Source organism: Osmerus mordax, chromosome 5 (assembly GCF_038355195.1).
Source record: "Osmerus mordax isolate fOsmMor3 chromosome 5, fOsmMor3.pri, whole genome shotgun sequence".
Classification (NCBI taxonomy): Eukaryota; Metazoa; Chordata; class Actinopteri; order Osmeriformes; family Osmeridae; genus Osmerus; species Osmerus mordax.
In genome coordinates, this window is record NC_090054.1 from 18,863,509 (window position 1) to 18,889,662 (window position 26,154).

Below are 26,154 nucleotides of genomic sequence, written 5' to 3' on the forward strand. Positions count from 1 at the left end.
TGATGGGGGAGTGCGACGCAACAGTGTAGGCGACCAGCTCTATCAGGGCAGGGGCGCATCCCAAGCACAGTAAGCTACTAAACGATGGTGGAAAATATAAGCCATGTTGAACGTTCATCTACATCAGATGCTCAGTTGAAAATGATAGGTTATAGCCAGTTTATCTGGAAGTTATACGCCTTCAATGTCTAAATGCATTACGTCTTCAACAAATACAGGCATCAGTTCTGTGTTGGAACAGCCCATTGCTGTCAAAGCAGACAATATTTGACGTCTTATGCATTCCAATTCCATTGTCCACACTATCAGAAAGATTGTTTGTGTGTGACTATTTTATAGTCAAAAGACATGTGATATCATGTTCTTGTTAGACTTGCGTAAGATATGACAATAAGAAGATGGAATTGTTCTATCACGGTTGAGAAATCAGAATAGCCAGGTCAAATGATTTACCATGGGTCCTCATCTTGTCTTTAAAGAGAAATCCCTCATAGTCGGCCTACTGTAGATGCACATGTAACTCAGTAGCCTAGAGAGGCTAACATAACAGACCAGGCCCATGCAAAGATGTGACGGTAACAGTTTGCTTGGAAATTCCCTGAAGTATTACAAGCTTGGCTGGAATGCGCGCCTGCTTTTTTTTCTTTTTTTAATCGTAGGTCGCCACCTTGTGGCACAAGCGGTGATGCAATGTCCCTCAGAAAAACCATAGCAGCTTGTACATATAGGGACTATTTCCCATACTTTCCCGTAATTCAAAATGCCTCGAAATTATGGAAAATATTCCCCAGGGATTTGTATGACATTAAATGTTGTTTCTTGAGTAGGCCTATAGCTATTGACCGTGTACAACCAAAACGCAAGAACACTAGTGTCATCCTTCTGTAATAATCGACGGGCCCTTTAAAATTATTTATTCAGAATGTACCACTTTGCATTACGAGGCGGTAAAACTCATCTCCGTACGGTCTATTAAATGCAATATTGCACCAATGAAGGACAATATTTAAAGCTAATTTACAATTATATCACGACTGCTTTATACATGTATACGATATGAGACAACTTTGCGATATTTATTTCTCGAAAATGTATACTTGTAAAAAGGTTACCACCTACAGTGTAGACTAATTGATTCCTTTCATTTCAAGCGTTTACGGTAGTGGAATTTTTGTGTAGCAAAGCAATGGATCGTGACGGTTGCGACAAGTTACACAATACTTTCAAATCCTGATAAAGCATCACTTGCTACTCCTCAAAGGTGTGTTAAAGCATAAGACAAAATGTTAGTCACTAGACTAACTTACTACTTACATGGAGTGACGCGCGAGATTTGAAATTGCGTTCTATTAGTACTGCTATGCTAGCTAGCATAGCCGGTGTTTTGAATGCACTGCAATTCACTTGCAATATCGCAAAAGCCGTAGATCTGTGTTTAATTGGTACATGTATGCTACTTTGAGGAACGGGACATTATATCAGCATGCACAGATAGTAGACATATATTATTATGCATGTAGGTCTCTTAATAAGCATAAATAAAACATTGCATTAACGTCAGGATGGCTAGGGGTGACAACATACCTGTGTGTGTCTCTTTTCCCAGATGATTCGGAGAACCCGCACTGCCAAAGTTTACAAGGAGCCAGACATTTCAGATCTGTGAGTATCATTTGAAGATTAAGAACTGTGTTTTTTGAATACCCAGCTCTTGGATAACACCCAGCTCCTAAACTTAGGCCTGCTTTGTACACATTTTCAGCTCAGTAATTTACTATCAGCAGTCATCCAACCATTTACATTTATTCATTTAGCAGACGCTTTTATCCAGAGCGTTTTCCAAGAGAGAGCTTTACAAAAGTGCATAGGTCAATGATCATAAACAACGAGATAGCCCCAAAAACATTGCGGGTAACCAAAACATGAAGCATGCATTGTGAAAAGCAAGTAAGTGCCAATAGGAAGAAACGTAAGAGCATGTAGTTAAACAAATTACAAATAAACAACATGAACCTCAAAAGTGCGAGAGTGGCACTTTTGAGTGGCACCAACATCTGCTAACTTCTATCTGGTTGTCAGTTCCTTCACACAGACAGAGAGTGGGGCGGAGGATAGTGATGAATGGTGTCCGTCAGATCTCAAGGTACCCACGAGGAAGGCCAAAGCAGAGCCAGTTAAAAAGAAACCACCAGTGAAGAAACCTGCCAAACCAAAAGTACCCAAAGAACCGAAACCCAGAGCTCCACGAAAGCCACGGGCTGCCAAGGCCCTTCCTGGCCCCAAGGCCACTGACATTCAAAAGGAGCCGAACCCACCTGAAGTTGAGAAGCATGGAGAAACCAGCCAGACTGACCCATCTCTGGAGTCACAGCAGGCATGCCAAGTCAAGGAAGAGGTTTGTTCGAATGAATGGTTCTAAATTACCATAATCTCATAAACTCTTAAACCTTCCCAAGTAAACCTATATATCAACAGAATATCACTTTCAGGTCCCTTTTTCCTCTTATAGCTCTTGACTTCAATCCGGAACCTAATCCTGTTCAGATTTTTCTCGTGTGTCTCTGTGTCTGTTTCTCCACCAGAGGCTGTCCTTCGCCCTGCCTGCAGGGCCCAGCAGTGAGCCCACGGCCGGGGGCGAGGGGTCCTCGTCCAGCCGTCAGAGTCTGGGGCTGAAGAAGGAGGAGCCTGTGGAGGACTTCACGTTCGACGAGCCGTCGCTGAAGAGACAGAAGACTGACGGGGCCCCTCAGGGCAGGCCATCCAGGCAGCCCTACTCCGGGAGAGGCCTCCGGGAAGAGTTCAACATGAACTGGGACCCTGTTGAGGCAAGTCCAGAGGATATGACAGTGTGTGTGTGTGTGTGATGGTGCACGTGTGCGAGAAAATTATTGTGTGTCTGTTAGGGGTTTAACGATACACTCAGCTCACGATTCTATACGTATTACGATACTGGGTGTACGATACATTACGTATCACGATATTTTGAACACCATTTTTTATTAAACAAATTCAATCAACAGATTTATTTCCAAAACATTGAACATTTTCAATAATTTTCTTTGTTGTACATACAATTTAGTTAACTCAGTTCAAGCGATTTCTGTGAATGCAGTGAATGCACACATGACGCAGGTGCTGAGTAGGTCGCGTGCTGGTAGCTCAACCAATAGCATCAAACGGACGTCATATTGTAAAAATATTGCCATAACTCTACGATACATATTGTACAATTTTTGTATTGCGATATATTGTTCCACGTTATATTGTTACACCCCTAGTGTCTGTGTATGAAAAGTATCTCTGGGTGAATGTTCTCTGTGAGTTGCTGTATGTGTGTATGTTGTCTCTGTGTGTGTGTGTGTGTGTGTGTGTGTATAACGCTGTGTGTGTGTCCCCAGCTTCTGTCGGAGCGTTCGGGTGTGGAGCCATGGGTGTGTGTGAACGTCAGCCAGCTCCTGAAGGAGGAGAATACGGTTCCCTTCATGGTGCGCTACAGGAAGGACTTGATCAACCACCTGGATGCTGACGCTGTCCGCGACATCCAGATAGTCCTGGAGGAGATCCGGTGGGTGGCAGGAAAATCAGATGGCTGAGCGGTTAGGGAATCGGGTTATTAATCAGAAGGTTGCCGGTTCGATTCCCGGCCGTGCAAAATGACATTGTGTCCTTGGGCAAGGCACTTCACCCTACTTGCCTCGGGGGAATGTCCCTGTACTTACTATAAGTCACTCTGGATAAGAGCGTCTGCTAAATGACTAAATGTGAATGTGGCTGGTTGCCGTGTGGGTGTGTGTGTGTGTGGGTGTGTGTGTGTGTGTGGGTGTGTGTTCATGTGTTCATTTTACAGCTGCATGGCCCTTTTTATTCCACAATTGTCATCCTAACCAATGGAAGACCAAATCAAATCTTATTTATATAGACTTTTTTTTTTTTTTACAAGCAATGTCACAGAGGGCTTTGCATACGCCCACAGAACTGCACCTACACCGACCTAAGAAAATAGAAAGAGTACAAATACGTTACCATAAATTGTGGCGGTGTTTTAGTCTTCCCACTAGATGGTGCTAGTAAGTAAGCTATGTTCTCATGTTTACTGGTTAGTGGCCAATGTCTTTGAGATTCACTTGTGTCTATGCGTGGTGACTGCGATTGGTCCTGGTTAGGGGTGTAACGATACACTCAGCTCACGGTTCGATACGTATCACAATACTGGGTGTACAATACGTATCACGATATTTTGAACAACATTTTAAATGAAACTGAAATTAAATTAACAGATTTATTTCCTAAACATTTTATTTTAATTTTCTTAAAGTTGAACAATGGATAAAGTTGAACAATGGATTTAGGTGTTTTAAAAACCCACCGACACTGTATGACTATGTTTAGCCTGTGTTCTGCTCCTCTCTCTCACCAACCGTCTCTGGAGGAGGGGATCCCTCTCTGAATTGCTCCTCCCAAGGTTTCTTCAATTTTTTCTCCTGTTGAGAGTTTTTTGGGAGTTTTTCCTTGTCTTCCTTGAGGGTTTAGGTTGGTTGAGGGGCAGTTCTATGGGCATATGTGAAGCCCTCTGTGACATGCTTGCGTGTAAAAAGGGCTATACAAATAAATTTGATTTGATTTGATGTACATACAATTTAGTTAACTCTGTTCAAGCGAATATGTATATAATAATATATAGCTCCACAATATATTGTTGTTATATATTGTATCCTGGTTCCAGTGCCTTGGCTAAGAAGACGCAGTCCATCAGCCAGAGCCTGAAGAAAGAAGGTGTTCTGACCGCGGGGCTGGAGATGGCCCTGAGGAACTGCAGGGCCGCTGAAGAGCTGGACCATGTCGTAAGTGCTTACTACTTCCCCCCCTGAGTCCTTACTACTTCCCCTGATGGGGATGGGGATACAATCATCTATTGTCCTAAAGGTGCAGGTTTGCTTTGAGCTCCTGTCTAATCAGAAGGGTGTTGGTTGAAGGTTGTGACTCATGAATGTGCTTCTGCAGTACGCGCCCTACAAGAAGGACAGCGGGTTGACCAAGGCCAGACGGGCCAAAGAACTGGGCCTGGAACCTGCAGCCCTGGAACTGCTGAACACACCTCACAGTGTGGATCTGAACTCCTGGGTCAGACCCGGGACCAAGGGTGAGGTGACACACACAGACCGACACAGACACACACACACGGCCAGTTAACACTGCCCAAACAAACACAGACAAACACCAGCAGCCAACAGTTGTAGTTCAAAAAAGACCTCGGCCACTAGAGAGCAGCAGAGGTCCATGACATGGAGAGCCGGGCGCACTCAAACACTTTAGTGGAACGTTGGCTGGATGATGGAATGCATCCCTCGTTCCTAACTGTCATCGTCTAGGTTACAGGGAGAAGCGGTAGCTCGCTATGAGTTTCATGCAGAACCTTGTCTTTGGTCACATTTACATAACTGGCAACAATAAGTATATTTACGGACAGGTAAATATCAATCGTATTGGAATGGTATAATACTTAATTTTTTACGTATAGTCAATATCATAATGAAGTTTGAGTGAAGTTCGGGATTTGTAAAAAAAAATTATTCTTTCATCAAATATTCAGTGGATGTTTCTTATTCAAAGCGATGGTGTTTGCCCCTGACCTGGGTAAAGTACAATTCTAAAATGTGTGTGTTCCACAGGTTTGTCCACTGTAGAGGAGGTGGCTACAGGAGTAGAGCAGATCCTGGCTGATATGATTGCCAAGGACAGCGAGACCCTGAAGTTCATCAGATCACTGTAAACACCCATGTTGTCCTCTCCTGTCCTGTCCTTCACTCCTCTCCACCTCTCCTTAACTAACATGGATGTCAGTGTTTCCTATACATTGATGTATTTGTAGCAGCCCTCCAAAATTTAAAATTGACCTCCACAAAGGTGTAAACTTTATTTTTTATTTTTTTATGTTTAACATGGTAAAAAGAAAACGCATAGATTCGCTCAGCCCCTTCTTGCCCCACTCGCGTTCTCTCTCTCTCACTACAACGGATCTTGCCACTGACTCGTCTGTGAATAGCTATGGAAGCAAACCAGTGACATGTTTTTAATTTTTAAAAGGCATTGAATTCTTAATATTGAAATTTGAACACCATCAATTTTTTTTGTTTTGAATTCACCTCTTTAAAATTGAAATATCGAATTATTTTAATGTAAAAAAAAAAATCACGGTTCAGAAATTAAAGTTGCTCAAATTCAAACAGTAAAATTCAGATCCCCAGAAAAAAAAAAAGTTTAAGCTTCAGAAATTGTAATACAACAAAATTCTGGCTGCTCAAATTTGAATGGTGAAATTCAGATCCCAAAAATGTGAGTTGAAAGAATTCGTAATATATAATATATTCATAATAGCCACCTCTCCGTGCGTGCTCTGAATCAATGGGAGGGACAAACGGCTTTTTCAGAGAATCGGCAGGAGAATCAATCCGGAGTTTACGAACGGTTAGTATCATAATTCTCTGCACAAATGTGTTCAAGACGGATACATTCATAGTTAAATACATTCAGCTAATATAACAATATATTACATGAAGCTCCCAAAACTATTTAGCACTCAAATTAATGCAAATACATTTCTTGCACGCAACGCGCTTGCATTACTTGTTGAAGTCCCTATCTACACTAACATCTAACCGATACTAGGACATAGGTTTGGCCTGAGACCCAAATCTTTACAATCCTGGATCCGCCCCTGCCTACCACCATAAATATAGTTCGAGTTCAAGTCTTTTATTGTCAGATGCACAGAACAACACAGGGTCAGACTGGGCACTGAAATTCTTAGGACAAGACAACGCAAAGCAACCTGGCATAACATAAGATATAAGTACACAGAACACAGATTACATCTATGATAAGCTAAAATATAGTAAACCTAATATAAAAATAATATACAATATTAAATAAGTATAATCCCATGAAACACTGAATGTGTATCGTCTGTCTGCCACAAGAGAACCACATGTCTTCCTTTCCTGCTTTCTGTCTGTGCTCCAGGTGTGACAACAGCTTGGTGTTGCTCCAGTCCTCTGTGTCGAAGACGGCCCTGAAAGAGCAACAGGCGTTGGGGAAGCAGGGGCTGGGGCGTGGACGGGGGCAGGGCGTGGGTCCGGGGCAGCAGAGTGCCCCCAAGGGCAAACCCAAGGACATCGACAACTTCCACCTGTACCACGACTTCACCTGCAACATCAAGAGCATACAGCACCACCAGGTGAGCCTCCATCCACACAGAGGCCCAGCACACAGCAAGCTTCACTTGTCTGTGTGTGTGTGTGTGTGTCTGTGTTTGTGTGTGTGTATTCGTACGCCAGGCATTTCCGTCAGCTACATGCGTGCCACTTCTGAATGCTATTCCCGTCAGTGGAGGTTAGCCATGCCCCAGTCCCCCTCTCTTCCTCGTCCTCGTCTCCTCCCCCCCTCCTCCCCCCCTCATCTCGTGGCTGCTTGGTTACTCAGAGCTGGACCCGGGCCACATGTCACAGTGGCTTGTGTCAGTGTCGGTCCCTAGCAACCCGCGCCGGTACCCCTGCACTGTCCCACCCCCGAGTCATTCCCCTGTGCTCCCCTCAACATATGTGACACGTCCCCCCATCCCCGTCCCCCCGCCAACGCGCCATTGGATTAGAGCCTGTGATTGACAGGCGCTTCTCTGCAGTGACAGCTGCTGCTGGTGCCCTTAAAGGCAGACAGAGAGAGAGAGTTAGTGAACGAGTGAACAAGTGAGTGGCAGATGTGGAGGAGTGGCGCAGGGCGACAGTGGTTGCGCTGCCTCGCTGCTCTGACGGGGAGGGTGCCCTCCTGCCCCTCCACACACACACACACACACACCATACACCACACACATAGCAGTGCTGTTAATTCAGTAACGTGACCGGGGGAATTGTCACTGACTGTTAATTCTCAGCCCACTCTGACCTGCTAGCTGTCGGATTCGGGCAAAAATGAACCTTTTCTTGGTGTCACGTTAACGCAGCAGACAGCCGGATATGTTGTGACAGGAGGCATGTGTGCGCACACACTGGCCGGTTTAATTTAGCACATTAGCCCCATTCAGGCGGTGGGTTACAGAAAGCGAGGGATGGAGGGAGAGATGAGTGTCCACCGGGGGTCAGAAGGCCAGCAGCTGGTTCACTCTGTCGCAGGGCAGGATACTGCTACTTAACAGGCAACAGAGGAATGGAGGTAAAATAAAATGCCATTGCGTGTTAAATGCTTCACCTCTGAAGGGAGGGAGCAGAAGAGTTTTGGAAGAATGCTTAAAAAGTTCAAATGTGTCATTTAAAAAAAAAAATCGTCATTCTTTCCTCACATGAACAAGTATGTGACTGACTTGAAAGGAAAACCACCATGTTTTCATACTCAGCATATCCCTATATTCTACGTCCAATCGTAATCAACATTAGCGTTGACCCTTCAGCTTTGTCGGCTGCTTGTTATCTTTCCGATTATACATTTATAAACTGTTTGTTGCTAATTGGACCCCACAGTCTAATTCACATCAGTAAGTGGGAGTTTAGGATGTCAGCTCGATTTCGACAACAGCTACCCGCGTCAGCTGCTAGCATTTGGCCATTCTTTAAAAGGTGCCGTTCTTGATTTGTTGTGCTAGCCACAGCTAGCTCTAATTGGATGTGCTTCTATGTGACTATTCCTCTAGCGAAGCTGTCCCAAGCTAGCCGGGAGAGGTAGAGTGGATAAACTGCTCTGTTCATTCAATTAAACTTACTGGTTGATGGAGTGGTGAGTTTGAACCTGCTCGTAACTGTCGGACTGGGAACACTCTGTCACGTAGGCTACAGCATGGATGAAAAAACGAAAAAAATACGATTAAATAATAATAATACTATTTCTCAGATCCTAGGATTTTTATGACAAAAAAATAAAAGTTTAGTGGGCTGTAAAGAAAATAAACTGTAGAGTAGCATGATCCATGATGTATGTGTTTTTAATATGTATCTGTTGTCATTGTATCTTCCCTTGATATGTTCCATACCACGCTGGGACAGTCTTCTTGTCACTGCAGCTCGCTGCCACGAGCGAACTGAAACGGTTTGGCTCCTACATCAGCTCAGTTAGATGTTGAATATTTATGACTCAACGTTGAAAATACCTCTTTGTCCAGCACGAAACGTATTGACATAGATGTTTAAAACGACTGTAAAAATGAAATGTTTTTCTTTAAAACGTCAGGATTGAGTTTATTTGTTCTCGAGAGCGCTCGTTGCGTGTATGCGAAGCACCCCCTGCTGTGCCTGTTTGTTTTTTTGTGAGAACGGAGAGATAAGGAGCCGAAAGTTCCCCCCGTGAGCCCTGCCTATCTCCCTCCACACAGGCCCCAAGTCCTCCGCTCCTCACTGCTATTTGCAAAGAAAATATTGATTCGGAATCTCTCAGTCTTAAGGATAACATTCATTAATGTAGCTGACATTCCTCATATTTTTCCAATTATGATTTCATTGTTTATGAAGAATATAATATGTTGAATGTAGTTCGCTTTTTGTAAAAATCTTCCTAACACAAATACAAAACTTATTGTAGAGTAAAGAAATAAAACGGCTTGACTTGCACTGTCTGACTCACTCCTGCCAAGCACCTGTTTCATTTGAAGTGTAAATATGATAAAGCTGCTCGCTACAGTTTATAGAACCAAGCCATGCAACACATGTACAGCAATTGTCCTTTGCAATATGATTCAAAAACTTAAATGTTATATGTGTTAATTTGTGGTTCTATTTTGTGTGCCTATATTTTCCAATACATGTATATTTCATGGTGTGTGGGTAAAGAGAGAGCTCCCCGGCTCTCTCTGACCCGCCCCCGCCCCTCTCCCAGTGGCCCTTGAGGGGCCGTGGGCTGTGTCCTGCTCTGGCCAGGGTTCAGGTGGCTGTCAGCCCTATCACACACACCCACAGTTCTCACCCCAGCCTCCCCCCCGGTCAGTCTAAGCCCCGCCTCCACACAGCTAGACAGGGGACGGAGGGAGAGAGGGAGATCGAGGGCTAGACAGAAGATAGGTCTCCTCTTCCCTTACTCACAATCCCTCTCTCCTGTTTTTTTTTGTCCTAATACAGAAGTTGTAAGAAATGTGCCTGTCGGTTTGCCGGACTTTAGTTTGATGGCATGAGAAAGTTCTGATTTGATGAATATTGCATGAGACCTGCCCTTCCCCCGCTCCCTCCCCCTCTCCCTCCCCCTGTCCCTCCGCACAGTCTGATAAAGAGCTCCAGGGAAAACATGCCAAGATAGGGAAACATAATTTTCATCATAATTCCAGCTGCATTAATGCTTGTCCCCTTCCAGACTGGTAGCTGTGTGTGTGTGTGTGCGCGTGTGTGTGCGTGTGTGCGTTGCTGCAACTAGTGGTATTTGTCAACTCGGCTCTTCCGCTTGGCGTCCAGATTGACGTCCGTTAGCTTCCCTTTGCTTTTTCTCTTCAAAAGGTTCCCTTTTACAAAGGTCAGACACTTAAAACTATTTGCTTAACATCATGTCACTGTACCTTAGAGGAAGAAACATGGAGGAGTGTAGAGGAACACGCTTTTCTACACAACACACAAGTCTGACCGGACTGTGTGTCGAGGAGTATTTATATCTGCTTGTCGGTCTGTGTATGTGTGTCTGCCAGTGTGCTGGAAATGCACCTGAACGTGTTTGTGATTTTGAGAAGGTGTGTGTGTGTGTGTATCTTGACAAGCTTGCATAAACTGTAGGTGATAGACGTGTGTCTGTGTGTCTGTGTGCGCATTGTGTGTGTGTGTGTGTGTGTGTGTGTGTGTGTGTGTGTGTGTGTGTGTGTGTGTGTGTGTGTGTGTGTGTGTGTGTGTGTGTGTGTGTGTGTGTGTGTGTGTGTGTGTGTGTGTGTGTGTGAACATGTCTGAACAGGTTATGTTCTCCTTGCAGACCCTGGCCATTAACCGAGGGGAGAACCTGAAGATCCTGACAGTGAAGGTCAACATCTCTGACAGGGTGAAGAGCAACTTCTGTCGTTGGTGCCTCAACATCAGGTTAGTCCCCAGCCGCACATGCACACACACACGCACATGCACGCACACACACGCAAGCACACACACTAGTGTACACTCAGTGTCATACTTGTGTTATACTTTTCTGTTAACAGCATTTAAAACATTATTAGTGTTCCAGGGATTGTACGTTCAATATAAATTGGCAAACATATGAATGCCAATTTGTATTGAAACATTTGTATGTCCAAAAGGACATACAAATGTTTATGAATACATTTGTATGTCCTTTTGGACATTGTACCAAATTAAACATAAATAATATATCTGTTGTAAAATATTATCAGTCATGTTTTACACATCTTTTTTTATTCATTTGAAAAAATAAAAAATAAAAAAATCGGAATATTTACAGTAATCCATTTAGCAAGAATTGATATACATTGATAAATTCAATATTCATATCACTGTCTCAGTAAACACTATTAGTATAGATTTAGTACAACTTTTAAATAATTTATGCATGTGTATTGCAGGTGGAAACCGAAGAATTTTGCCAAACCGGAGCTGATGAAGATCTTAGAGGATGCAGTGGAGGACTCGTACAAAAGACTTCTAGTCCCACTTCTCACCAGAAGTTATCGGTAAACTGTTTAATGAGTGTGTGATGTATTATTCATAATGTCTGAAAAGATATTGTATAGAAATATCTCTCTGTCTCTCTCTCTTTCTCTCTGTCTCTCTGGCTCTCTCTCTTTCTGTCTCTTTATCTCTATCGCTCTCTCTCTGTCTCTCTCTCTCAGGTCCAAGCTAACGGCAGGTGCAGAGAAGGAGTCCATCGCCATGTTTGTGCGTAACCTGCGGCAGCGTCTGCTGGTGTGTCCTGTGAGAGGCCGTGTCCTCCTGGGCGTCGACCCCGGGTTCAGACACGGCTGCAAGCTGGCTGTCCTCTCTCCAACCAGTAAGAACCCTGCTGGAGCAGGCCCTCCCACACAGCCCTTCACAGGCCGTGCACCATTCCATCGTTGTGTGTGTGTGTGTATGTGAGCAAGATGGTGTGTGAGTGAGCAAGCGTGTGTGTGTGTGTGTGTGTGAGCAAGATGGTGTGTGAGTGAGCAAGCGTGTGTGTGTGTGTGTGAGCAAGATTGTGTGTGAGTGAGCAAGCGTGTGTGTGTGTGTGTGAGCAAGATGGTGTGTGAGTGAGCAAGCGTGTGTGTGTGTGTGTGTGTGAGAGCAAGCTGGTGTGTGAGCGAGCGTGTGAGCAAGCATGTGTGTGTGTGTGTGTGGGCACAGCCGTGCTCAGCGGGCGTCAAACCCCAGAGGTCTGACACGGACGTCTGCTCCCAGCACGTCTCTCAGTGGGCGGGGCCCCACGTGGAGGCCCCACCCCCTGGGAGACTGATTGGCCTGCAGCGGTGCACGCAAGCCTCCCACCAAGACCACGTCAGCCGGGATCCCTCCGTTTGGTGTTTCGGCATGTGCCCTGCAGCTCCCCCCCCCCACACACACACACACACCACACACACACACACAGTGCGCCAGGGACACACCCGGCGCTGCTTGACCATGACAGGTCTGGTATAGCCAGGCCACAGGACGTCCTGGCAAAGCTGTCCAATAGCATCCGTTGCCTTCCGTCAGCGAGACAGGACGTGGCAGCATCCTGGACAGGAAACAAGAGAATAACCTGCTCACAGCTCATCTCCTGCCTCCCACTGTCTCTCCCTCCCCTCTGCCCAGGCCAGATCTTACACACAGATGTGGTGTATCTCCACACCCAAGACCACCACAGAGAGGCCGAGAAACTACGCTCTCTACTGCTCAACTACAGGTACTGCAGCTTATATATTGCGTTCCGAATACAATATGATTTTAATGTTTCCTAATAAACGATAGATTAACTTAGAAACAAAACTCGAGATTAGGTAACCGGCTCAGAAAGTTTGAATGTGCTCATTCTAAGTTGGCTTCCTGTCTCTCCCTGAAACGTAGCTGCAGCACGGTCATCATCGGAAACGGAACGGCATGCCGCGAGACGGAGGCCTTCTTCGCTGACCTCATCAGCCGGCGCTTCTTCCACCCCTTGGACGTGTCTTACTGGTGAGCCCCCCCCCCCCCCCCCCCCCCCTCCACACACACACACACAAATATAGATGGAAAAGTGCGGGATCTGTACAGTATAGTCATTAAGTAAGAACATGATGGGTCTTCTCATACTGTTGAACCATAGAACGAGAAAGAGAGAGAACTTCACAAGTAAAGTATTGAGAGGACAAGGGCGACGTAAAGGAGGGAGCAGGGAGGAGGAGAAGGGTAGGAGAGGAGAGACCGAGGGAGGGAGCAGAGAGGAGGAGGAGAAGGGTAGGAGAGGAGAGACTGAGGGAGGGAGCAGAGAGGAGGAGGAGGAGAAGGAGAAGGGTAGGAGAGGAGAGACTGAGGGAGGGAGCAGAGAGGAGGAGGAGAAGGGTAGGAGAGGAGAGACCGAGGGAGGGAGCAGAGAGGAGGAGGAGGAGAAGGAGAAGGGTAGCAGAGGAGAGGAGAGACCGAGGGAAAGAGCAGAGAGGAGGAGGGTAGCAGAGAAGAGGAGAGACCGTGGGAAGGAGCAGAGAGGAGGAGGAGGGTAGCAGAGAAGAGGAGAGACCGAGGGAAGGAGCAGAGAGGAGGAGGAGGAGGGTAGCAGAGGAGAGGAGAGACCGAGGGGAGTAGCAGAGAGGAGGAGGAGGAGGAGGGAAAAGGGACTGGAATGTGTCATTCTTGTGGGTTTTAAATGCCATCTGGACCTAGTTTGAATGTCTCCAATTAAGAGTAGATATCCCATGTCTGTATGTCCCTTCATCCAGCCCTGGTCCACACCACACCACACTCCCTCCCATCCAACCCAAATAAGCACCCTCTCTCTGCTCTCTCCTCCGCCTGGCTCGGTCCTGCAGCACAGACGTGTGTTTGTTGACTTTGGGTCTGGACTGGACTGCAGCCCAGAACCACTCAGGACTGTTTGAGCTCGTTCTCTCCTGGTCCAATAGATGTGTCCACCTCTTTTATAGTCTCCAGTTGTATGGAGTCAGCCTCATGGACATCTATAGCAGCTGTGAAACTCTCCCCCCCAAACACACACACACACACTCAACCACACACACTCCTACACACCCACACTGAACCACACTCACTCACTCACACACACCCACACTCAACCACACACACACACACACACTCACTCACACACACCCACACTCAACCACACACACACTCACTCACACCCATACACACACACACACACACACTCAACCACACACACTCCTACACACCCACACTGAACCACACTCACTCACTCACACACACCCACACTCAACCACACACTCACACACACCCACCCACACACACACACTCACTCACACCCATACACCTCTTTTGTAAAAGCGTATGTTTCTCACTCTTGCCCACTAGGTTTCTGGGTATTTCTTAGTAGTGGTTGAGAGTGCTAGGTGTTTATTAAATGAGCTTGCAGCTGATTATTTGAAGAGTGGTGCTTATGAAAGCAGACTGGAGGGCACTCTGTCAAAGCCATAGTAAGTTCTCTGTGGTTTGGTTAAAGGGGCATTCGCTCCACGTATTTTGACACGAAGGAATGTCCATGTTCCCTTTTATATGGCGCTGGCTGTCCAGATTCAGCCAGTGCCCTGAAGGCACCCACACTCCCTTATTCAGTTGTCTTTCCTTAATTCAATTGCTCGCCTCCTAACCTGCTTGTATGTCAGAGAGATGGGAGAAAGTCCCAAGTTGGTTGATTACATTACAGAGCGCTGTAGATAATAAGTTAAATGTTTCATCAAATCTGTTTCAGAGAAGGGAAGAAACATTCCAGGGAAATAGGAGCATCAAGTGTGTCAGGGTAGTTAGTCTACCAGACCAGACCAACCCAGACTAGGCTCGCGGATATACCACAGCTGCCAACCAATCACATTTTGAGGCTGGACCTACTCATGGTGCATGTGACGTGACCCCCACCTGAAGTGGAATCCTAAACACCAGATCTAGAACATTCTACACACGTTCCCCAAATGGAGGAGCGCTCTGTCGGTGCCAGCGATAGGCCCTGGGATATTTAACAGCGTCCGTGCACTTAGGAGCTTAATCAGATAAATGATCAAATAGATTATCTGGAATTTTCTAAGAATCTTCCCGGTGTTTTCTGTCTGCTGGCTTGATGTGCAGAGCTGCAGTTTCAGGGTCTGTGATGCCCCTGGTATTCAGTGTTGTAATGTGCCTGGCCCCAGGGAAGATTATTAGCCATGAAGAATGACCTTTTTAACGCTGGTGACTACACTTCCCACGAGGCCTTGCTACCCGCTGTCCGACCTCGGGCTGACCCCAACCTGATGATGACGGTGAGCCACAATGGCGGTTGGCACATCCGACAGATATGGGATTTCAAAATACCACTCCAAGGCACTCTCTTTAGGACAGAATTCAAATGCCTTTATTGTCATGGCACAGTCATATATATATATATATATGACCCTTTTCATCTGACGCATTTCAGCATCAAGACTTCATCAGAAGAGAAGAAGAAAAAGCTGGTGAACTTGCAGCAACAGGCATGCTTCCGACCATTCGCGGTCACCTTTCGAACGCGATATCGACTCGGTCTTGACCAGACCGCAGAGTTAAGTCTGGAGCTCTGTGAGTGACAGGCGAGGCCGAGCCGCCAGTGTCTGTCTCCGCCTCTCCGCCTCGGCCGTTCCAGCCAGTGAAAAAATGTAAATGTAAATCAAAGTGCTGTCGGCACGGCGACCAAGACAAGACGTCCGCACAGTTAATTCCGGCTCGTCTGTGATATGTCCCGCTAGTCTGTTCCAGCGTGGCGGGACCTCTCTCCTCTCCCCGACTGTTTTAGCAACTGGAAACACTTCTGCACTTTTGAAAAATACTTTATTTTGGGTCGAATCTGGGCAATTATTCTTCTCGTTTTTTTTTCGCGGAGCCCCCGGTTAAGTGAATATCCTCAGATGTGCTGTGTGAATGTCTTAAACATGTGTATCTTGTCATATACCTGACACTCGATCCCACATCTTCTCAGTCCTTCCCAGGAATGCGGCGTCTCTGGTTTCTAAATGCGCCCTGGAAGGTTGAGTTGGACAGCTTTGTGCATTGGAGAGGCCGTTTGAATTTGATTAAAACAAGTCATGTCAGGAAGCTGTGTTACAGAGCACTTTGTTTGGGGGAGCTCCCAAATAACAGGCAAAAGTTTCGATAGGAAAGTAAAACAGCTGTGTGTGCGCTTTAGTGTTTGTGTGTGTGTGTGTGCGTGCGTGCGTGTGTCGGCTGTACATTTCTGCGTAGCTCAACACCCAGGAGCTCTCACACACACACAGCCACTTCTCCTCCGCTCCACTACAAGTTCATTAAAGCGGCAGGCCCATTCACACCGTCTGCTATCTGTCTCCCCACACCACAGCTTCATCAAACCCCCCTGGTGGTCTTCCTCCCTGCTCTCCCTCCCTCCCTCTCCCCCCCACCCCTCCCCCCGGCCCCCCCAGCCTTCCTCCCCCCTTGTCCTTCCGCCTGGCTGCTCCTCTGGAATGACAGCTGAAGCCAGCAGCTCGCCTGGCTCGCCGCAGTGCACCCTCACTAGCCCCGGGGACTACGCCCGCACAAAGGCGTGTGTGTGTGTGTGTGTGTGTGTGTGTGTGTGTGTGTGTGTGTGTGTGTGTGTGTGTGTGTGTGTGTGTGTGGGGGTGCGCTTGCCTGTTGAGTGAGCGGTTGGTTCGATGTGCTCATACTTAAGCCATTTATCAGGAGTCTTCACCTGGTCACCTGGTCACCGCCGTTCAGGAACGTGACCTTTCTCCATTTAAAGTGTGTGTGTGTGCGTGTGTGTGTGTGTGCGTGCATGGCCCCTGCCCGACCATGTAGGTCTTGAGATGCTTCAGGGGTGAAGGTAGAATTATGCACACCATCACTCAATCTGTAGGGTGTGTGTGTGTGTGTGTTGTGGGGTCTGTCTGTCTGCAGTTTAGTGGACGAGGGTCAGTTTGTGTGCGGGAGGCCAGAGGCAGGTGCAGGGCAGGGGAAAGGGAGGTCAGGGGTCAAACGGCCACCCTGGCCACAGCTGTGTGTGCTTGGCCGGCTGGCTGGCTGTCCGGCCGGCTGGCCGACTAGAAACACAGCTTCATCTTACTGTTTCTGTGTGTGTGTGTGTGTGTGTGTGTGTTTGTGTGCGCGCGCCAACTAAACCTCAGTCACCCATTCACCCCCTTTCCTTATCAGTACAGTTACTAAATAAATATGTGCAGTGTATTTAAAGATACAGCAGAATTTTCAATTAAATGTACTTAGTTGAAGTCATGACGCAAGGGACAATTTGATCTCAGTGGCTCTATTTTAAGATTATTTTGTTTGTCTTTAATATACTTATACAATATCATGTGTATTTTGGCAGAGTGCTCTTCTTCATCAAGTTGAATCGTATAAGATCATCAGATCAGATATATTGGGAAAGTGTGCTAACACACACAAAGACTTGCGTTCCGGCCATTGGTGATTCTCAAGCAAAACAGACATTATACATATTGTTTACAGACAATACACAATATACAAGCAATATCCAGCTTATAAAGAAGCAATATACATACAGTAGGGTGAAACCCTGTGTGATGTTAAAGCCCATCGTGTGTGGAACAGGAATTTAACCGAGAAATTAGATGAGCTATAGCATGGTTAGATTACACTGGTCATCTGTGTGAGATACCATCTCCTTCCAACCGCTCCTCACCTTCAGCCTGCTGCTTGGTTCCCCAGCGCCCCCTCCTGTTCTCCAGTGCCCCCTCTGGTTCCCCAGAGCCCCCTCCTGTTCCCCAGTGCCCCCTCTGGTTCCCCAGAGCCCCCTCCTGTTCCCCAGTGCCCCCTCTGGTTCCCCAGCGCCCCCTCTGGTTCCCCAGAGCCCCCTCTGGTTCCCCAGAGCCCCCTCCTGTTCCCCAGCGCCCCCTCTGGTTCCCCAGCGCCCCCTCTGGTTCCCCAGCGCCCCCTCTGGTTCCCCAGCGCCCCCTCTGGTTCCCCAGCGCCCCCTCTGGTTCCCCAGAGCCCCCTCTGGTTCCCCAGAGCCCCCTCTGGTTCCCCAGCGCCCCCTCTGGTTCCCCAGCGCCCCCTCTGGTTCCCCAGCGCCCCCTCTGGTTCCCCAGAGCCCCCTCTGGTTCCCCAGCGCCCCCTCTGGTCCCCCCGGGCCAGTGTGCCAGCCCTCCTCTGGGAGTGTGCAGCTCGTTCCATACAGACAGCCAGAGTGGTGTCAGCCAGCGACAAGCTGGGTCTTCATTATGTCTAATTCACACCACACGGGGGCGGGGGCAAGCAGAGCAGGTGTGTGTGTGTCATCGTCTCTCCCTGTGTGTGTGTGTGTGTCATCGTCTCTCCCTGTGTGTGTGTGTGTGTGTGTGTGTGTGTGTGTGTGTGTGTGTGTGTGTGTGTGTGTGTGTGTGTGTGTGTGTGTGTGTGTGTGTGTGTGTGTGTGTGTGTGTCATCGTCTCTCCCTGTGTGTGTGTGTGTCATCGTCTCTCCCTGTGTGTGTGTGTGTGTGTGTGTGTACGGACGGCTGTGTGTGTGTGTGTGTGTGTACGGACGGCTGGTCGAAAGGCCTGGCTCTTCCTCTGCATGACCTTGGCTGTCAGTGCTCCTTAGTGGTGACTGGCTTTGTCAGAGTGCATAAACACCCCCGTCACAGGGCTCCGCTGTAGCCTACTGGACAGTCAGAGATGTGTGTGTGTGTTCGGGGCAGAGAGGGCTGGCCACCAGCTGATGAGGGTGACAGTGACCACGGACATGTCACTGAGAGGAGCACTCATCTCTTGACACTACTGTCTCTCTTTCTGGGGGGGGGGGGTGGAGGAGGGAGGGGTGCATCGTTGGAACAGCCATGATACACACAGACCATAGCCTGGCCCTACCCCTCCACCCCTACCCCTACTACTTCTCCTCCACCAAACCCTGACCCCCACCACTCCTGACCCCCACCACTTCTCCTATCCCAGTCAGTAGGAGTATCAGTTGTTGTAGCAGTATTTTTGCAGTAGCAGTGGTAGTAGCAGTATTATTAGCAGGATCTGTAGTAGCAGCAGTATTATAAGCAGCAGTAGCAGTGGTAGTAGCAGTATTATTAGCAGGATCTGTAGTAGCAGCAGTATTATAAGCAGCAGTATCAGTGGTAGTAGCAGTATTATTAGCAGGATCTGTAGTAGCAGCAGTATTATAAGCAGCAGTATTATAAGCAGCAGTATCAGTGGTAGTAGCAGTGGAAGGCCCGTGTCCTTGGTCGCAGGCTGTGTCTTCAGGTAATGTGTGATCTTGGATTGTAGCCCGCTCCTGGTGGAATGAGATCATTATTCCTGGCTGCTCAGGGCCTTGTGTGTGACACGGCCTCCTCGCCTGGCCCTGTTCCAGGGGGAGGATGATTAACACGCTGTACCCAATCACAGAGGAGACCTGGGGGGGCTAACGGCTAACTAGTGGCTAGCCACCGGCTCCCTGGAGGCCTTGGAATGTGAGTAAGAGAGGGCTGGGGGGGGCGTGGGACAGAGGACAGGACCCCCAGCCCTGACCTCCTGGAGTCCTCTCCTTCTCCCTCACTTCCTCCTCTCTCTCTCTTTCTCTTTCTCTTTCTCTCTCTCTCTCTCTCTCTCTCTCTCTCTCTCTCTCTCTCTCTCTCTCTCTCTCTCTCTCTCTCTCTCTCTCTCTCTCTCTCTCTCTCTCTCTCTCTCGAAACAGAAGAGCCACAAATCAAACTAGAAACAATGTTAAGTTACTGTATTTAAACATACTTGGTGTTATGTAATAATAATGCAGTTTTTTTTTGTGGGGGGGGGGGGGGGGGTTACTCTGTGACGCAGTGGGTATGAAAATATCCTTTTGTAGAGGAAGTTTTCCTTGAGCTGCTGACGTCACGTGCTACAACATGGTCTGAGATGATGGGTTGGCTAAGCCTGCTTTTTGTAGAAGGGATCTAGTGGTCTTGAGTAAGACTTTGCCTTCCGCTCAGGCACACACACACACACACTGTAGAGAAAGACAAACACACACACGACTCGTAGCCACTGCTGCAGAATGAGTGGAGCCAATCTGCAGCCATAAGACTTTTACTGCTCTACACATTTCACGCTTCATTTAGGCCCTTCTGAGCGCTTTGAACAGACTTCAGGGCCATTGGACACCAAGGGGAAAAGGCACATCAAAACAGAGAAACCTCAACGCCACATGCGACTGGGCCTCCATGCTACGGTGCTTGCAGTTAACTGGAGCTGGGAATCCTTGTGTGGCTGCCCGGCTATCTGAAAGTAGCTTTTCTTTGTGTGTGTGTGCCGCTATTAACTTCAGATTGAGTGGAATGGAAACCAAGATGCACAGTAAAGTCTAAATGAGTAATTGCTCGATTTACCAGATGCGACAGAGCCAGAGAGCCAATCTGGAGAGCCTTGAATAACGTCTGCAGGCAGGAAGTGTGAGGTCGCAGTGGCCCGGGTTCAAATCCTGCCTGGGCCCTTTGCTGCATGTCTTCCCCTCTCTCTCTCTCTCTCTCTCTCTCTCTCTCTCTCTCTCTCTCTCTCTCTCTCTCTCTCTCTCTCTCTCTCTCTCTCTCTCTCTCTCTCTCTCTAACTCTCTCTCTCTCTCTCTCTAACTCTCTCTCTCTCTCTAACTCGCTCTCTCTCTCTCTCTCTCTAACTCTCTCTCTCTCTCTCTCTAACTCTCTCTCTCTCTCTCTCTAACTCTCTCTCTCTAACTCTCTCTCTCTCTCTCTAACTCTCTCTCTCTCTCCCTCCCTCCCCCCTCTCTCTAACTCTCTCTCTCTCTCTCCCTCCCCCCCCTGTCACACTTACATTCAGTCATTTTTTAACTAACTTAACTATCACTGTCTAACAAGGCATGTAAATATATATCTTTCAGAAAACCTAGTAGGCTAGTCTTCTGGACATGTATACATGTGGTGTTCTTTTATTAGACAACATTCCTATTTTGGGCGATTTGACTGTCCCCTGCCACCCTCATCCACCCTGCCACCCTCACCCACTCTGATCTGATCTGCCACCCTCACCCACTCTGATCTGATCTGCCACCCTCACCCACTCTGATCTGATCTGCCACCCTCACCCACTCTGATCTGATCTGCCACCCTCACCCACTCTGATCTGATCTGCCACCCTCACCCACTCTGATCTGATCTGCCACCCTCACCCACTCTGATCTGATCTGCCACCCTCACCCACTCTGATCTGATCTGCCACCCTCACCCACTCTGATCTGATCTGCCACCCTCACCCACTCTGATCTGATCTGCCACCCTCACCCACTCTGATCTGATCTGCCACCCTCACCCACTCTGATCTGATCTGCCACCCTCACCCACTCTGATCTGATCTGCCACCCTCACCCAGCCTGACTGCTGTCCAGCCTGCTCCACCTCCCCCCCCAGACCCCCCTGCCTCTCTGCCCCCGGGGATGCTGCTCCCTGTGTCGCCGCTCCTGTGTGTGTGTGTGTGTGTGTGTGTGTGTGTGCGTGCGTGTGTGTGCGCGTGCCTGCGTGATGAACATGTGTGTGATGAATGTGTTTGACATGCTTTGTGAGTGTGTGAGCGACTGTGACGTGTATTGGATGTGTGGATGTGTGTCTTGGTGTGTGTTGGCGCGATAAGCCCCTGCCACCAGATTGACGAGAGTGGCTGTGAGGCTTTGCTCTTTTCAGACGTGCTCTGCGGTGGCAGCTGGAGTGTGGCGTTGACGGCCGTGGCGTGCTGACGGGGCACTTCCTCCCTCCTAGCGCCCCGCGTGAGACTGACAGCCCGTGACACCTGCCATTTGGACCCTTTTCTCCACCAAAATATGTCCTGGTTTTCCGACAGGAGGAGGAACAGGCTGGTATCTGATCGTCTCCGCTCTGGCCACAGTCCCTGAGGTCAGGCTTAGCGGCTGACTGCACAATGGACCTGAGCTGTCTGAAAGCCTGTTTACGGAGGTCCCCAAGTGATGAAATATTTTCTATTTAACCACTGATACATCACTCTCTCGTTGTTTAGCCTGGTAGAGCGTAACAAAAAGGTTCAGATTAGATGTTTATAATTTTTTGTTTGTTGCGTGTTAATTCTTTTGGTGAGCTTCATCCCTTATCACTGTCTAGTAAGCTGATTCCTTTTAGAATTTACAACCTTTTGTGATTTCACAATGGAAAATTGGCCCTAATAAAAGTGATGTCATACTGGAACTTAATTTGCTTTGCAAATAGTGATGTCACAAAGGTGGCTTGTGCCAGAAAATGCAAATGAAGGTCTTTCTGCAAAGATGGAACAGGTCATAATGGATGACAGGGACCTGTATAAAATTACTGAATGTTCAAATGGAGAGAGGGGCTTTTTCATCACTAAAGGCTTTAATAACCGACATTGCATCAATCCCTTTTCACAGTTTCTATATCAAGTTACCATGGAACCTATCTGATACACACACACTCATTAAAACAGTGTGTGTGAAAGAGAGTTGAAGTATCAAAGCTTGTATATGTCTCTCCCAATGTCAGTGATGAGTGATCAGGGCCTGTTGGGGGGTATATGGCTGGGCCAGGGCCCGGGGCTGTCTGAGCGGGGTAGAGCAGGGGAGAGAGAACCAGGAAGGGGGGCTCGGCTGTGACCTTCCCCCGGGACCAGGACCGGGAGACAGGCAGGGGTCTGACGAAGAGACTGGCATCCCTCAAGGCCCACCAAGTCATCTCTCTGTCTCTGTCACAGTCACCGAGAGGCTAGCTTTGACTTGTGTCGCTCTGATACGTGTGTGTGTGTGTGTGTGTGTGTGTGTCCGTCCACTTGGGCCAGAGCGTGGAGGGCTCAGACAACCTTCTGGTGGCTGCCACGGAGATGCCCTCTCCAGACGATGGTCTGGGTGCCACGGTGACGAGCGCCCTGGTCTGTATCTATGACAGGGCCACTCAGGGCGGTCTGGCGGCCCTGGTAATTAATTCAGACATGATAGGGGCTACCGGCCTCTCTCTCTCTCTCCCCCCCTCCCTCTCTCTGTCTCTGGGAGGAGTGCACAGGGGTTTTGGGGGGGACACTTTCCCCGCGGTCAGGAGACTGGGAGGACAAAAGCGAGGCGCTGTCTCTCTTTCACTTGACCCAGAGCAGCCCGCTTTGTCACGTATCACTTAATGAGGAACCCTGTGTGTGTGTGTGTGTGTGCGTGTGTGCGTGTGTGCGTGTGTGTGTACAACAGTATGTGTTGGGTTTGTGTGTTCCATAGTAGTAGCTGTGTGTCCTCTCTTGTTACTGGTCTCAGAGGAAGCCACCGCTGTGATAAACATGATCGCAGCCCACAGCCAGCAGTATGTTCCCCACAGCCAGCAGTATGTTCCCCACAGCCAGCAGTACGTTCTCCACAGCCAGCAGTACGTTCTCCACAGCCAGCAGTATGTTCCCCACAGCCAGCAGTATGTTCCCCACAGCCAGCAGTACGTTCCCCACAGCCAGCAGTATGTTCTCCACAGCCAGCAGTACGTTCTCCACAGCCAGCAGTACGTTCTCCACAGCCAGCAGTACGTTCTCCACAGCCAGCAGTACGTTCCCCAAAGCCAGCAGTACGTTCCCCACAGCCAGCAGTACGTTCTCCACAGCCAGCAGTACGTTCTCCACAGCCAGCAGTACGTTCTCCACAGCCAGCAGTACGTTCCCCAAAGCCAGCAGTACGTTCCCCACAGCCAGCAGTACGTTCTCCACAGCCAGCAGTACGTTCCCCACAGCCAGCAGTACGTTCCCCACAGCCAGCAGTACGTTCCCCACAGCCAGCAGTACGTTCCAACAAATCCAAAACCGAGAGTTTTTGTTTGGTTTTTGCCCACATTGTTTCTGGCGAGTTCCTCAGGCCTGCGTTGTGTGGATTTGGCTGGGGTGGGTTTGGTCAGTCTGGTGTCAGTACAGACAGGCTGGTGGAGTAGCTGCCCCCAGGCTCTGGAGAGGGAGGGAGGGTAGAACAGGGTAGAAGAGAGAGGAGAAGGGAGAGAATGCTGGACAGTGAGGGAGAGAGACAGCAGAGACTTGAGAACCAGACAACTGGTCCTGTCGCTTCATACCCATCACACTTTACTTCCATACACACTTTGTGTGTGTGTCTGTGCGTGTGTGTGTGTGTGTGTGCGTGTGGGGAGGAGAGGTAGTCTGGACTGGATTCTCTTTTATCTTGACATGATCTGATAGGCCACCTTGTCGTAGTGGCCTCACACACGTACACACATACCTGTGTCCACACACTCGCTCTGTCACTTAGTCATTGTCACAAACTTCACTTGCACCTGGTGACGTGTGTGTGTGTAATGTAGCCCTAATCCCTCTGAGTGTCTGATTAAGCACCAGCTCTCCGTCTTGAAATTACCTCCATGAAGGTCATGTGCCAGTGTTCGTTAACGCTGTCGCCACGGCGACATGTCAGCTGTCAGCATGGTGCAGGGGGGGGCTGATGGAGAGAGGGGGAGGGAGATGGAGAACGAGAGAGGGAGGGGACAAGTTTATCTAAATGTGAGCCTTGTCAGATGGCTCCTGCCCACCATCGTGAAGAGGATGCTGCTAATTGGCAAGGTCACGGTGGCTCATACGCCATGAGGGGGTCGAGGAAGGGAGGGAAGATTGCGACCAACCCCGTATCACGTAGGTCAGTCACACAAGAGCCCTGAGAAGAACCCTCCATGCTCCTCTGGAGGGAGGGAGGGAAGGAGGGAGGGAGGGGGGGAGACGATCGCCCAAATCTGGAGGGATCACTGGTCAGCCTCCGCTGTAACACCCCCACACTGGAAACACATCCTCCCGGGACCCAGCTCAGTCCACTAGACTCTCCATGTCTCTCTCCATCTCCACATCACGTTGATGTTAACAACCCCCAGCATTGTTGACAGATTTCCCAGGATGAGCCAGTAGAATAGAAGAAAAGGAATAGTCTAATATCATTTGTGTTTAAAGCAGACATTATCGTATCTGTTTGTATTTGAAACGATAAGGAGTGAAACAGTAGTCTGTGAGTCTAGAATTGTCCCAGCTCTGTCTAAGGTGTCAGATTTGCTGTTGTGGGGCTGTATGTGCTGGACACGGACGCAGTACATACTTGTGTCCTCTAGATGGCAGTAGTGCCACATGAGTCGGCAGCTGCAGCTTGCCGTACAGGAGAGTTTAGTCTCCCTCACCCTCTAGGTCTTATTTACTGGCCTTTCCTCCTCATCCTCAGTGTGATATACTTGACTAAGGATGTGTGTGAATGCTACTGAGCAGATATCATCTAGATTTAGAATCTGTATATTGTCGTAATGGTGAGCAGTGGAGCTTACATACAGGTGTAACATTACATATGCGTAGGGCTTTAGACTGGAGCTGAACACATGTTCACACTTCAACGGCAGCCATGACCTTTGACCTGTAGATCCCAGCTAATAAGGGCATTTCCCTGGCATGAGCTGAACATTCATAAGCATTATGTTGCTGCTGTGAGTGATGTGTGTGTGTGTGCGCGTGTCTGTGTGTGTGCGCGTGTGTCTGTGTGCGTGTGTGTCGAAGCAGAAAAGACAGCTTGTTCCTGAGCTGAGATGGGATGCTTACATCTCTCTGTTTCTCTCTGTCTCTCCTCTCTCTCTCTCTCTCTCTCTCTCTCTCTCTCTCTCTCTCTCTGTGTGTCTCTCCCTGTCTCTCTGTGTCTCTCTCTCTGTGTGTCTCTCTCTCTGTGTCTCTCTCTCCCTGTCTCTCTCCCTGTCTCTCTCTCCCCTCCAGCATCACTAACGAGGCTGGAGCCTCCATCTACAGCGTGAGTGCCGAGGCTGTGAAGGAGATGCCTGACCTGGACCCCAACCTCAGGAGCGCAGGTCAGAGCCCTAAACCCTCACCGTGACCTATGACCCTTCTGACCTTGCATGAGACAGTCAGGTGCATCCCTGACTGAGATTTCAGTTTTGCTGTGCTCTGTAGGTGAGTGCGTGTGGTGTGTGTGGGCACACACTACACGCTGGGCTGTTAGAGTCTGGGCTGTTAGAGTCTGGGCAGTTAGAGTCTGGGCAGTTAGAGTCTGGGCAGTTAGAGTCTGGGCAGTTAGAGTCTGGGCAGTTAGAGTCTGGGCTGTTAGAGTCTGGGCAGTTAGAGTCTGGGCAGTTAGAGTCTGGGCAGTTAGAGTC

General features: G+C 48.5%; 1 protein-coding gene across 1 annotated transcript in view; it reads left to right on the top strand.

The window, feature by feature from the left end:
- The first annotated feature begins 1,163 nt into the window (after positions 1–1,163).
- Positions 1,164–26,154, top strand: part of srbd1 (S1 RNA binding domain 1) — a 29,594-nt gene continuing 4,603 nt past the window's right edge. Inside the window, exons 1-15 of the mRNA XM_067235725.1 lie at positions 1,164–1,261; positions 1,607–1,662; positions 2,080–2,395; positions 2,583–2,825; positions 3,399–3,565; positions 4,724–4,841; positions 5,002–5,140; positions 5,670–5,766; positions 7,021–7,234; positions 10,924–11,027; positions 11,522–11,629; positions 11,789–11,946; positions 12,726–12,816; positions 12,978–13,085; positions 25,757–25,848. Coding sequence (XP_067091826.1) covers positions 1,607–1,662; positions 2,080–2,395; positions 2,583–2,825; positions 3,399–3,565; positions 4,724–4,841; positions 5,002–5,140; positions 5,670–5,766; positions 7,021–7,234; positions 10,924–11,027; positions 11,522–11,629; positions 11,789–11,946; positions 12,726–12,816; positions 12,978–13,085; positions 25,757–25,848 — 2,011 coding nt within the window. The 5' untranslated portion in view covers positions 1,164–1,261. The remainder of the gene's footprint in view (positions 1,262–1,606; positions 1,663–2,079; positions 2,396–2,582; positions 2,826–3,398; positions 3,566–4,723; positions 4,842–5,001; positions 5,141–5,669; positions 5,767–7,020; positions 7,235–10,923; positions 11,028–11,521; positions 11,630–11,788; positions 11,947–12,725; positions 12,817–12,977; positions 13,086–25,756; positions 25,849–26,154) is intronic.